We start from the raw sequence: 14,413 nt of genomic DNA, 5'->3' as shown, positions 1-14,413 counted from the left end.
CCCAAATGAAAGAACAAGCTAAGGCCACACAAGAGATCTCAGGAACACATATGAGTAACATTTCTGATGGAACATTTAAAGCAGCAATTGTAAAGATACCCACTGGGCTTGGGAAAAAATAGAAGACATCAGGGAAACCCTTACCACAGAGATAAAAGTTAAAAAAGAATTAATCAGAGACAAAGGGCACAATAAACGAGATTGGAAACAGTCTTGATGCATTAAACAGCAGGCAGGAAGAAGCAGAGGAATGAATTAGTGACCTAGAAGACAAAACAAGGGAGAACAATGGAGCTGAACAACAGAGAGAAAAATTATGCAACATGAGAATAGATTTAGGGAATTCAGTGATCCCATCAAACATAATAACTTTCATATATAGGAGTTCTAGAAGAGGAGAGAGAAAAGGGGGCAGGAAATATATTTCAAGAAATAATAGCAGAGGGGCGCCTGGGTGGCGTAGTCGGTTAAGCGTCCGACTTCAGCCAGGTCACGATCTCGCGGTCCGGGAGTTCGAGCCCCGCGTCAGGCTCTGGGCTGATGGCTCAGAGCCTGGAGCCTGCTTCCGATTCTGTGTCTCCTTCTCTCTCTGCCCCTCCCCCGTTCATGCTCTGTCTCTCTCTGTCTCAAAAATAAATAAACGTTGAAAGAAATAATAGCAGAAAATTTCCCTAATCTGGAAATGGAAACAGACATCCAGATCCAGGAGGCACAGAGCACTCCCATTACAATCAACAAATGCAGGCCAACACCAAGACATATAATTAGATTTTCAAAATATAGCAACAAAGGAAAAACCTTGAAAGCGGCAAGAGAAAAGAAGTCCTTTGCTTACAAGAGAAGACCTTTAAGGCTAGCTGGAGATTTCTGCAGCCAAGAATACTCTATCCAGGAAGGCTATCATCCAAGAGGAGGAGAGATAAAGAGCTTCCCAGACCAACAAACACTAAAGGAGTTCATGACCACTACACCTGCCCTGCAAGAAATATTAAAGGAGACTCTTTGAGTACAAAGCAGAGACTAAGAGTGACAAAGACAAGAAAGGATCAGAGAGAATCTCCAGAAACAATGACAAAACAAGTAATAAAATGGCAATAAATACATATCTATCAAGAATCACTTTGAATGTAAATGGGCTAAGTGCACCAATAAAAAGATACAGGGCATCAGAATGGATAAAAAAACAAAATCCATCTATATGCTGTCTACAAGAGACTCATTTTAGACCTAAAGACAGCTGCAGATTGAAAGTGAGGGGATGGAGAAAAATTTATCACACAAATGGAAATCAGAAAAAAGGTAGAGCAGCAATATTTAAATTAGACAAAATAGACTTTAAAGCAAAAACTGTAACAAGAAATGAAGAAATGTACTAAATTATAATAAATGAGACAATACAACAAGACAAAACAATTTAAATATTTATGCCTCGAACATGATAGCACCCAACTATATAAAACAATTAATAACAAAAATAAAGGAACTAATTGATAATAATACAATAATAGTAGGGGACTTAAATACCCCACTTAGATCAAGGGACAGATCACACCTATACAGAAAATAAACAAGGAAACAATGGCTTTGAATATAAGTAATGTTAAAAGCAATTCTTCAAAGAGAAGGAAAGAGATTAGCCATAAACTCGGATCTAAATAAAGAAAGGAACAGTACTAGGAAAGCAATAAATAAAGCAAATCAGTTACCTTCAAATTTTGGCAAAACCTTTTAATTTTAATATTCTGAATTGATCTAAAAGAGAACAGTTCAAAATAGTAATAGCCACAATGTATTTGATGATTATAGTTTGCATGTAAGTGAAATGAGTGATAACAATGACACAAGGGACAGGAGGGAGAAATTAGGAATATTTTATGATTATAAGACAATGTGCACTTTGTGAAGAAGTATGAAGTTATTTCTTTTTTTTAACGTTTATTTCTTTTTGAGACAGAGAGAGACAGAGCATGAATGGGGGAGGCTCAGAGAGAGAGGGAGACACAGAATCGGAAACAGGCTCCAGGCTCTGAGCTGTCAGCACAAGGCCTCCACGGGGCTTGAACTCACAAACCGTGAGATCATGACCTGAGCCGAAATCGGACGCTTAACCAACTGAGCCACCCAGGTGCCCCAAGAAGTATGAAGTTATTTCAAAGTGGAGTTGGATTAGTTGTAAATATATTTCATAAACTCACAGCTAGCACTAAAAAAAAGGGGTAAAAATGGAAATATAATTGAGATACTAAAGAAGGAAACAAAAAAAGAAGCATATAAAATCCTCATTTAAAACTACAAAGGCATAACAGGAATGGGAGACAAAAATAAGAACAAAGAATAAGGGCAACAAATAAAAAACACTAACACACAGGCCCCCAGGACATGTATTTAATAGGAACTCAAGAGGACAAGAACAGAGGGACTGAAAGAAACTTACCAGAAAAGAGTTAACATACCATGTCCACAAATGATAACATGTATGCATTTTGAGCACCGAAAATTTTAAATAAAATATATTCACATCTTTACTAATCACGATGACATTTCAGACAGTAGAGATAAACATTTTATTAAATCTTCATAAAATGGAAAAAAATTAGACGAGCTCAGACTTCATGATGACTACAGTAGATATCAGTAGCTAAAGAAGAACCATCACTGTACTTAGAAATAAAATGAACAGATTTTCATTCAAAAATTGTATGACTAAAGAGATTATTATTTAGGAGTGAGGCCATTAAAAACACTTGAAGCTTATAAATGCTTAGCAAGACCATCCCCACAGATCTTTTCTGAATAACAAATAATTAATAAATGAACCTATTCAAGAAGGAAAGGAATCAAGGGCATGAAATAAAAGAAACAATGGTGAACAAAGAAAATGATAAAGATAAAAGACCAAAGCCCAAAGGGCTTAACAGACACCTCACAAAAGAAGACATACAAATGACAAATAAGCATCAGAGATGTGCCATATCATAAGGCATCAGGGAAATGCAAACTAAGACAAAGAGAAATCACTACACACCTATTTGAATGGCCAGAATCTAGGACACTGACATCAGCCAAATACTGGAGAGGGTGTGAAGCAACAAGATCTCTCATTCATCGTTGATGGGAATGAAAAATGATACATTCTCTTTGGAAGACAGCTTAGGAGTCTCTTAGAAAACTACACATATTCTTACTAAATGATCCAGCAGCCATGCTCCTTAGGATTTACTCAAAAGAGTTGGAAACCTATGTTGACAAAAAAACCTTCACATGGATGTTTATAGCAGCTTTATTCATAATTGCCAAACACTTAGAAGCAACCAAAATGTCCTTCGGGAGGTGAATGAACTCTGGTACATCCAGACAATGAGATATACTTCACTATTAAAACAAAATAAGCCAACAAGCCACGAAAAGGACATAGAGGAAGCCTAAATGCACATTACTAAATGGAGGAAGTGAATCTTAAAAGGCTACCAACTGTATAACTCCAATTATATGACATTCTGGAAAAGGCAAAACTATGGAGAAAGTAAACTCAACATGGAAGTAGAAAAAATAGCTATTACTTTCTGCTGTGGCAAAATTTTAAATTACTAAATTAAGAAAAGACTAACAATACCTCCTCAAAAAAAGAAAGAAAAAGCAGTGGAAAGAAAAATAAACAGACACCACAAATTTAATGTTAGATGAAAAGAAAGAAAATCATTGATAACACTAGTGAAAAGGAGAGCTAGTCAGCTTTATAAAAGCGTTTTAATACTTTACCTTTTTCTTCCCACAATATCTACTATCTCTTGATGATTAAATAATAAAACTTACAAAATTAAAAGTTAACCTAGTATAATTCTTTCTTTACACTGTCAATAATATGATTTTTTTACTTTCAATATCTATGCAAATATAGCTTCAATAAAATACACTCAGTATGTACATCAAGATCCCTGATGAAATATCTTCATACTACCCACAAGCCAAAATTCTAAAAATCATATATACAGAAGATTATTTTTTATTTCCTACCTTCATCATCACTACTTTGATCCTGCTGAGGTATAGATTCTAATGCAAGAACCTCTCTTGCCTTTGTGCGCATCCAGGAAATTCGCCCAGCAGATGTTTCTGATGCCCAGTCACACATGTCAGATTCAAATCCACAGACGTGACATACTACAGAAAGCCAAAAAAGATCTTGGTGAACCATCACAGTGTACTAGAGTAGCTGCTTAGCCATAGTTATGTATTATAATCAAAGCTTAACACACACACACACACACACACACACACACACACACAATTTCATACCTACAAATTTTGGTTCAATAAGCCTTAGAATATACCAGCAAATGTGTTTTTCAAAAGTTCCTCCCTTGATCCAGATAGGCATCCTCCCAAATGGAAACCACTGCCATTCAAAAGTGAAAAGATGTTTCCATTTTTTCTTGTACACTGCTCCTACTACAACTTTTTAAATGGCACATATATAATCTGACCTTACTTACCTTATGAAATTAGTTTAAATCACTCGTTATTCATAATCACATGGAAATTTTAAAGAAGAAACACTCTATATAATTGAAAGATGGTCTTTAATGGAACTACTTTATAAAACATCACCTTAAAATTACATATTTAGTATCTTTCATATTTTGAATAAACCATAGACTTCCAACAACACTCCAGCTAAAATTAGGACATAAATGTCAACAAAGGTTGGCAGGTGAGTATCCCTCGTAGTGGTCTGAATTCCTAGCAGTGGTCCAAGTCTCATGGATGGCTACATACCATCATGGTGGGCATCTCAATTTAACACTTACACTTCAATCCTTCATCTGTAGAATCAAAATTGCAGAGACGTGAATCTAGATGGCACAGTTCCAGCTCGGTATTCAGTGTTTCTTGACATGGTAAAATTTCATCTGTTAAATTTAAAGAGAGGCAAGAAGTGAGATGTAGGTACAACTGGAAAGACTCATGCATTTCCTAAAATGTTAGCATTTGTTCTAGAAAGCACTCTTCACCCAACTCCTCTCTGTAACAGCATCTCTCCCCAGGCAGCTCCATCACACAGAGAGTCAGAGAGAATAATACAACTATGCCAGTGCTTCTGGGATTTAATCGGATCTCTGTGGTGACCGCCAAGCCCCCAAACCAAACTGCCCATGTCCCCATGGAAGTAACATGGCCTAATGTGGAAACAAGGAGCCTATTATTAGAAGGATAATTGTACCTGTGTCAACTATGACATATGCTGATATGCTGTCCTCTTTAACTGGAAGCTGATCTCCTGGAACTGCAGTCCCTGAAATCCTCTCCCTGCTTGGTGTCTGTGTTCCCCTCCACTGCCCGCCCAACACAGGGCTGGAAAGTGGACTGGGTATCCTCCCTGCTCCGTTGCCACTTCCAGACAATTCTCGTTCTCATCTCCCCAACCACCTCAGCTTTGAGTCTCCTGACATCAGATGACATCCCTCGCTGTGCCAGCTTGTGGCAGTCACCTAAAGACACTGGTGCACCACCCCTCCACCTTGAGGATTTTGACTCTTGGCAGTCATCGTCATTTTAATAGCTACTTTCATCTTGTCTCTTAATCTCTTGCTTTTTTCGTATTGATGGTCATGAAGAAAGGTTGAGGAAAAATGACCTCTGCCACCACGCCTGTGAGTACCATCATTACAAGTGGTAACATTTCCTTTATCTTAATTACAAGTGGCCCACTCCTCAACCATCACCTCTCTCCACTCATTCCCTCTAGTATCAGCTCTAACAATTTTTTGACAGCACGAGGTCCCACATGCTACTGGTCCGACAGTTTTCCAATTCCTTCCGTCCTTTTTCATGTTCTCTTTTCCTCTCTCACAGATGTTAGAGCCACTCCCTCTGGCACTCCTGTGCTTCCTCATACTCTCAGGGCAAAAACTCTGGTAAGTACCACCCTGCAGGTACTGTAGGTATCTGACAATTCACTTTTTTTACATCATAATGTGTTAAAGAACAAGAATTCAGGGCATCTGGGTGGCTCAGTCGGTTAAGCATCTGACTTCAGCTCAGGTCACGATCCTATGGTTTGTGAGTTTGAGCCCCACATCGGGCTCTCTGAGGTCAGTTCAGAGCCCGCTTCAGATCCTCGGTCCCCATCTCTCTCTGCCCCTCCCCATCTCATTCTCTTTCTCTCTCAAAATAAATCAATAAACTTAAAAAGACTTTAAATAGAAGCGGCAAGATGGCAGCTTAGGAGGACGCTGGGCTCACCGCGCGTCCTGCTGATCACTTAGATTCCACCTACACCTGCCTAAATAACCCAGAAAACCGCCAGAGGATTAGCAGAACGGAGTCGCCGGAGCCAAACGCAGACGAGAGGCCCACCGAAGAGGGTAGGAAGGGCGGCCAGGCGGTGCGCGCTCCACGGACTGGCGGGAGGGAGCCGGGGCGGAGGGGCGGCTCGCCGGCCAAGCAGAGCCCCCGAGTCTGGCTGGCAAAAGCGGAGGGACCTGACGGACTGTGTTCCCACAACAAGCGCGACTTAGCGTCTGGGAGGACATAAGTTAACAGCTCTGCTCGGAAAGCGGGAAGGCTGGAGGACAAAGGGAGGGAGAGCTGCTGAGCCCCCTGACGACAGAGCTCAGCTTGGTGGGGAACAAAGGCGCTCGCCAGCGCCATCTCCCCCGCCCATCCCCCAGCCAAAATCCCAAAGAGAACCAGTTCCTGCCAGGGAACTTGCTCGCTCCGCGCAAACACCCAACTCTGTGCTTCTGCGGAGCCAAACCTCCTGCAGCGGATCTGACTCCCTCCCGCTGCCACAGGGCCCCTCCTGAAGTGGATCACCTAAGGAGAAGCGATCTAAGCCTGCCCCTCCTGCCCCCGTGCACCTTGCCTACCCACCCCAGCTAATACGCCAGATCCCCAGCATCACAAGCCTGGCAGTGTGCAAGTAGCCCAGACGGGCCACGCCACCCACAGTGAATCCCGCCCCTAGGAGAGGGGAAGAGAAGGCACACACCAGTCTGACTGTGGCCCCAGCGGTGGGCTGGGGGCAGACATCAGGTCTGACTGCGGCCCCGCCCACCAACTCCAGTTATACACCACAGCACAGGGGAAGTGCCCTGCAGGTCCTCACCACGCCAGGGACTATCCAAAATGACCAAGCGGAAGAATTCCCCTCAGAAGAATCTTCAAGAAATAACAACAGCTAATGAGCTGATCAAAAAGGATTTAAATAATATAACAGAAAGTGAATTTAGAATAACAGTCATAAAATTAATTGCTGGGCTTGAAAACAGTATACAGGACAGCAGAGAATCTCTTGCTACAGAGATCAAGGGACTAAGGAACGGTCACGAGGAGCTGAAAAACGCTTTAAACGAAATGCATAACAAAATGGAAACCACCACAGCTCGGCTTGAAGAGGCAGAGGAGAGAATAGGTGAACTAGAAGATAAAGTTATGGAAAAAGAGGAAGCTGAGAAAAAGAGAGATAAAAAAATCCAGGAGTATGAGGGGAAAATTAGAGAACTAAGTGATACACTAAAAAGAAACAATATACACATGATTGGTATCCCAGAGGAGGAAGAGAGAGGGAAAGGTGCTGAAGGGGTACTTGAAGAAATAATAGCTGAGAACTTCCCTGAACTGGGGAAGGAAAAAAGCATTGAAATCCAAGAGGCACAGAGAACTCCCTTCAGACGTAACTTGAATCGATCTTCTGCACGACATATCATAGTGAAACTGGCAAAATACAAGGATAAAGAGAAAATTCTGAAAGCAGCAAGGGGTAAACGTGCCCTCACATATAAAGGGAGACCTATAAGACTCGTGACTGATCTCTCTTTTGAAACTTGGCAGGCCAGAAAGAATTGGCACGAGATTTTCAGGGTGCTAGACAGAAAAAATATGCAGCCGAGAATCCTTTATCCAGCATGTCTGTCATTTAGAATAGAAGGAGAGATAAAGGTCTTCCCAAACAAACAAAAACTGAAGGAATTTGTCACCACTAAACCAGCCCTACAAGAGATCCTAAGGGGGACCCTGTGAGACAAAGTCCCAGAGACATCACTACAAGCATAAAACATACAGACATCACAATGACTCTAAACCCGTATCTTTCTATAATAACACTGAATGTAAATGGATTAAATGCGCCAACCAAAAGACATAGGGTATCAGAATGGATAAAAAAACAAGACCCATCTATTTGCTGTCTACAAGAGACTCATTTTAGACCTGAGGACACCTTTAGATTGAGAGTGAGGGGATGGAGAACTATTTATCATGCGACTGGAAGCCAAAAGAAAGCTGGAGTAGCCATACTTATATCAGACAAACTAGACTTTAAAGTAAAGGCTGTAACAAGAGATGAAGAAGGACATTATATAATAGTTACAGGGTCTATCCATCAGGAAGAGCTAACAATTATAAATGTCTATGCGCCGAATACCGGAGCCCCCAAATATATAAAACAATTACTCATAAACATAAGCAACCTTATTGATAAGAATGTGGTAATTGCAGGGGACTTTAACACCCCACTTACAGAAATGGACAGATCATCTAGACACACGGTCAATAAAGAAACAAGGGCCCTGAATGAGACATTGGATCGGATGGACTTGACAGATATATTTAGAACTCTGCATCCCAAAGCAACAGAATATACTTTCTTCTCGAGTGCACATGGAACATTCTCCAAGATAGATCATATACTGGGTCACAAAACAGCCCTTCATAAGTTTACAAGAATTGAAATGATACCATGCATACTTTCAGACCACAATGCTATGAAGCTTGAAATCAACCACAGAAAAAAGTCTGGAAAACCTCCAAAGGCATGGAGGTTAAAGAACACCCTACTAACGAATGAGTGGGTCAACCAGGCAATCAGAGAAGAAATTAAAAAATATATGGAAACAAACGAAAATGAAAATACAACAATCCAAATGCTTTGGGACGCAGCGAAGGCAGTCCTGAGAGGAAAATACATTGCAATCCAGGCCTATCTCAAGAAACAAGAAAAATCCCAAATACAAAATCTAACAGCACACCTAAAGGAACTAGAAGCAGAACAGGAAAGGCAGCCTAAACCCAGCAGAAGAAGAGAAATAATAAAGATCAGAGCAGAAATAAACAATATAGAATCTAAAAAAACTGTAGAGCAGATCAACGAAACCAAGAGTTGGTTTTTTGAAAAAATAAACAAAATTGACAAACCTCTAGCCAGGCTTCTCAAAAAGAAAAGGGAAATGACCCAAATAGAATCAAAAATCATGAATGAAAATGGAATTATTACAACCAATCCCTCAGAGATACAAACAATTATCAGGGAATACTATGAAAAATTATATGCCAACAAATTGGACAACCTGGAAGAAATGGACAAATTCCTGAACACCCACACTCTTCCAAAACTCAACCAGGAGGAAATAGAAAGCTTGAACAGACCCATAACCAGCGAAGAAATTGAATCGGTTATCAAAAATCTCCCAACAAATAAGAGTCCAGGACCAGATGGCTTCCCAGGGGAGTTCTACCAGACGTTTAAAGCAGAGATAATACCTATACTTCTCAAGCTATTCCAAGAAATAGAAAGGGAAGGAAAACTTCCAGACTCATTCTATGAAGCCAGTATTACTTTGATTCCTAAACCAGACAGAAACCCAGTCAAAAAAGAGAACTACAGGCCAATATCCCTGATGAATATGGATGCAAAAATTCTCAATAAGATACTAGCAAATCGAATTCAACGGCATATAAAAAGAATTATTCACCATGATCAAGTGGGATTCATTCCTGGGATGCAGGGCTGGTTTAACATTCGCAAATCAATCAACATGATACATCACATTAACAAAAAAAAAGAGAAGAACCATATGATCCTGTCAATCGATGCAGAGAAGGCCTTTGACAAAATCCAGCACCCTTTCTTAATAAAAGCCCTTGAGAAAGTCAGGATAGAAGGAACATACTTAAAGATCATAAAAGCCATTTATGAAAAGCCCACATCTAACATCATCCTCAACGGGGAAAAACTGAGAGCTTTTTCCCTGAGATCAGGAACACGACAAGGATGCCCACTCTCACCGCTGCTGTTTAACATAGTGCTGGAAGTTCTAGCATCAGCAATCAGACAACAAAAGGAAATCAAAGGCATCCAAATTGGCAAAGATGAAGTCAAGCTTTCTCTTTTTGCAGATGACATGATATTATACATGGAAAATCCGATAGACTCCACCAAAAGTCTGCTAGAACTGATACAGGAATTCAGCAAAGTTGCAGGATACAAAATCAATGTACAGAAATCAGTTGCATTCTTATACACTAACAATGAAGCAACAGAAAGACAAATAAAGAAACTGATCCCATTCGCAATTGCACCAAGAAGCATAAAATACCTAGGAATAAATCTAACCAAAGATGTAAAGGATCTGTATGCTGAAAACTATAGAAAGCTTATGAAGGAAATTGAAGAAGATTTAAAGAAATGGAAAGACATTCCCTGCTCATGGATTGGAAAAATAAATATTGTCAAAATGTCAATACTACCCAAAGCTATCTACACATTCAATGCAATCCCAATCAAAATTGCACCAGCATTCTTCTCGAAACTAGAACAAGCAATCCTAAAATTCATATGGAACCACAAAAGGCCCCGAATAGCCAAAGGAATTTTGAAGAAGAAGACCAAAGCAGGAGGCATCACAATCCCAGACTTTAGCCTCTACTACAAAGCTGTCATCATCAAGACAGCATGGTATTGGCACAAAAACAGACACATAGACCAATGGAATAGAATAGAAACCCCAGAACTAGACCCACAAACGTATGGCCAACTCATCTTTCACAAAGCAGGAAAGAACATCCAATGGAAAAAAGACAGCCTCTTTAACAAATGGTGCTGGGAGAAGTGGACAGCAACATGCAGAAGGTTGAAACTAGACCACTTTCTCACACCATTCACAAAAATAAACTCCAAATGGATAAAGGACCTAAATGTGAGACAGGAAACCATCAAAACCTTAGAGGAGAAAGCAGGAAAAGACCTCTCTGACCTCAGCCGTAGCAATCTCTTACTCGACACATCCCCAAAGGCAAGGGAATTAAAAGCAAAAGTGAATTACTGGGACCTTATGAAGATGAAAAGCTTCTGCACAGCAAAGGAAACAACCAACAAAACGAAAAGGCAACCAACGGAATGGGAAAAGATATTCGCAAATGACATATCCGACAAAGGGCTAGTATCCAAAATCTATAAAGAGCTCACCAAACTCCACACCCGAAAAACAAATAACCCAGTGAAGAAATGGGCAGAAAACATGAATAGACACTTCTCTAAAGAAGACATCCGGATGGCCAACAGGCACATGAAAAGATGTTCAGCGTCGCTCCTTATCAGGGAAATACAAATCAAAACCACACTCAGGTATCACCCCACGCCAGTCAGAGTGGCCAAAATGAACAAATCAGGAGACTATAGATGCTGGAGAGGATGTGGAGAAACGGGAACCCTCTTGCACTGTTGGTGGGAATGCAAATTGGTGCAGCCGCTCTGGAAAGCAGTGTGGAGGTTCCTCAGAAAATTAAAAATAGACCTACCCTATGACCCAGCAATAGCACTGCTAGGAATTTATCCAAGGGATACAGGAGTACTGATGCATAGGGCCACTTGTACCCCAATGTTCATAGCAGCACTCTCAACAATAGCCAAATTATGGAAAGAGCCTAAATGTCCATCAACTGATGAATGGATAAAGAAATTGTGGTTTATATACACAATGGAGTACTATGTGGCAATGAGAAAAAATGAAATATGGCCTTTTGTAGCAACGTGGATGGAACTGGAGAGTGTGATGCTAAGTGAAATAAGTCATACAGAGAAAGACAGATACCATATGGTTTCACTCTTATGTGGACCCTGAGAAATTAACAGGAACCCATGGGGGAGGGGAAGGAAAAAAACAAACAGGTTAGAGTGGGAGAGAGCCAAAGCATAAGAGACTGTTAAAAACTGAGAACAAACTGAGGGTTGATGGGGGGTGGGAGGGAGGAGAGGGTGGGTGATGGGTATTGAGGAGGGCACCTTTTGGGATGAGCACTGGGTGTTGTATGGAAACCAATTTGTCAATAAATTTCATATTAAAAAAAAAAGACTTTAAATAATGTATTTAAAAAATAAAGGACAAGAATTCAACCAGATGAATTTGAAGATCTAATCAGTTTCATTAGCAATAAATTAAAGCAATAATCAGACAGCACCCCAAGTAGAAAGCAGAGAGGAGATCTGAGGAGCCATACCAAATGGCAGGTTTTTATAGGAAGGAGTGTAGAGCAAGACACTTATTAGCAAAAGAAAACAAAAGATTGTTCCAGGCAAGGTCACGTTCCCTTGGAGAAGGTCAAGGGATCTTACTAGGTGGATTACATCATCTTCCTTTGGAGGATGGAGAGGGCCCATGTCATAGAATACCTCACTAGTACTGATCAGAAGGTTCCTGATTGACAGTTTAAGACTGACATTTCTGAAGAAGTTGAAACTGTAATTAGGTTAGATATTAAGCCCCAGTTTGGTGACTTAGCCTAGTTCAAGTGACACCATTTTAGGCCTGTAGTTTTCTTTTTAACAGATGAGAGTGCCTGATATTAAACTTTTGATGGCTGAGAGCACCATTTCAAAGATATCCATCTGGAATAAACACATTGCTAGCCACACAACTATATCAGGAACCTCTTGAACTCAATGAAGGCAGACCCCTGGATCCATGGTCTCTCTCCAGAACCTTGCTGTGTTGCCCTTGGACATTCTGTACATCCTCCAGGACCTATGTGTAATGAAACTTGTTTTCTCGGAGTTCCCTGATGGTTGTTGCTGAGGTGTATCCTTCAATCCTAACAAGAACCACAAGGTCTGGGTCAGCCACAACACGGGCTCTGATCAAGGAAACATGGGTGGGGGCTCGTCACAAGCAGCGTGGGCCCAGATGACTGCCCCAGGCATTTCCAGCCCAAGACATGGCTATTGGTAGGCTGAGACCACCAGGGAATCGGTCACCCACTCCAGCCTGCATCTGTGGGGCTGAAGATGAGTGACGAAGAGCCCACCACCATGCTGATTAAAATGGTTTTATGTCTGTGACTACTCACTCCATCTCATCGTCCACCATGTTTCCCCTTCTTTCCTTTTCCTCCATTTCCTCTTTCCTTTTCCTCCTAGACAACTATTCAAAACTCTTTACTTCCTCCTTCAAATTCCAACTCCTTCCCTATCATCCTTCTCAGCTAATATTCTTGCTCCACATTTCATCGGGAAAATGAGAGGAAACAGCAGAAAACCTCACAAGGCCCACTACCTATCTCCCTGAACTGCTGCCTGAGTACCTTTCTTCTTGTAACTGTGGGTCAACCAGCCATGCGCTTCTCTGGGCCCCTCTTTGTTTCTACAAAAAATCATCTCCTCTTCCCTGTTTTAGGAATTATTCCAGTAATTCCCTCCCCTCTTTTACATCAACAGGTTTTCTTTTCCCTTCGATACACAAAGGGGCCAAAATTTCATCCATCTTAGGAAAGCCCTCTGACCCTCCAACCCCCTCCAACTAACTTCTCTAAGTTCTGCCTATTCACACTGACTCCAACACCAATTCTCCCCACATCCTTCCTTGAACCTGCGCTAGTGAGGTCTTTTTTTTTTAAGTTTTTTTTTTTATTGAGGTAACATTCACATAACATAAAATTCACCATTTTAACCATTTTAATTATTTTAAAGTATACAGTTCAGGGGCTTTTATTCATAATAATTGTGCAGTTATCACCACTAATTCCAAAACATTATCACCCCATTATAACCCATAAACCCATTATATATAAAACCATAAATTATATAAAACCCATAACCATTATATATCACTCCCTTTCTCTGCTCCTCCTTGGACTCTGGCAACCACTAATCTCCTTCCCATCTCTATAGATTTCCCTATTTTGGATATTTCCCATAAGTGGAATCATACAATATATGGTCTTCTGTGCTTGACTTCTTTCACTTGGCATAATGTTTTCAAGATTCCTTCATGTTGTAGCACATATCAGAACTTTTTTTTTCTCTTTCATACCCTTACCACTCCACTGAAAGTGCATATATCAAGAATGACCTCGTATTGTTAAATCCAACATTTAATTTTTCTTCCTTATCATACCTGACATGGCAGTAATATTGAAACTAGTCGATCACTCAATCTTTCTTGAAACGTTTTCTTCACTAGGTTCTAGAACATAATGCTCTCCTGGTTTTCCTCGTAAATTACTGGCTGTTCATTCTCAGTCACCTTTGCTGGTTTTTCCTCATCTCCACATGACACAAACATGAGGGGGCTCTAGACCTCAGTCCTTGGATTCCCTTCTCTACACCATAATCTTGTTAATATCACCTCATCTCATGCCT

General features: G+C 40.6%; 1 protein-coding gene across 1 annotated transcript in view; it reads right to left on the bottom strand.

Moving 5' to 3' along the window:
• MALRD1 (MAM and LDL receptor class A domain containing 1) overlaps positions 1 to 14,413 on the bottom strand; it is a 768,730-nt gene that overhangs the window by 708,839 nt on the left and 45,478 nt on the right. The window contains exons 6-7 of the mRNA XM_045062650.1: positions 4,809 to 4,910; positions 4,015 to 4,161 (exon numbers count right to left, since the gene is read on the bottom strand). Coding sequence (XP_044918585.1) covers positions 4,015 to 4,161; positions 4,809 to 4,910 — 249 coding nt within the window. The remainder of the gene's footprint in view (positions 1 to 4,014; positions 4,162 to 4,808; positions 4,911 to 14,413) is intronic.

The sequence above is a fragment of the Felis catus genome, chromosome B4 (genome assembly GCF_018350175.1).
Source record: "Felis catus isolate Fca126 chromosome B4, F.catus_Fca126_mat1.0, whole genome shotgun sequence".
NCBI classification, from domain to species: domain Eukaryota; kingdom Metazoa; phylum Chordata; class Mammalia; order Carnivora; family Felidae; genus Felis; species Felis catus.
This window is presented reverse-complemented; position numbering and strand designations above follow the sequence as displayed.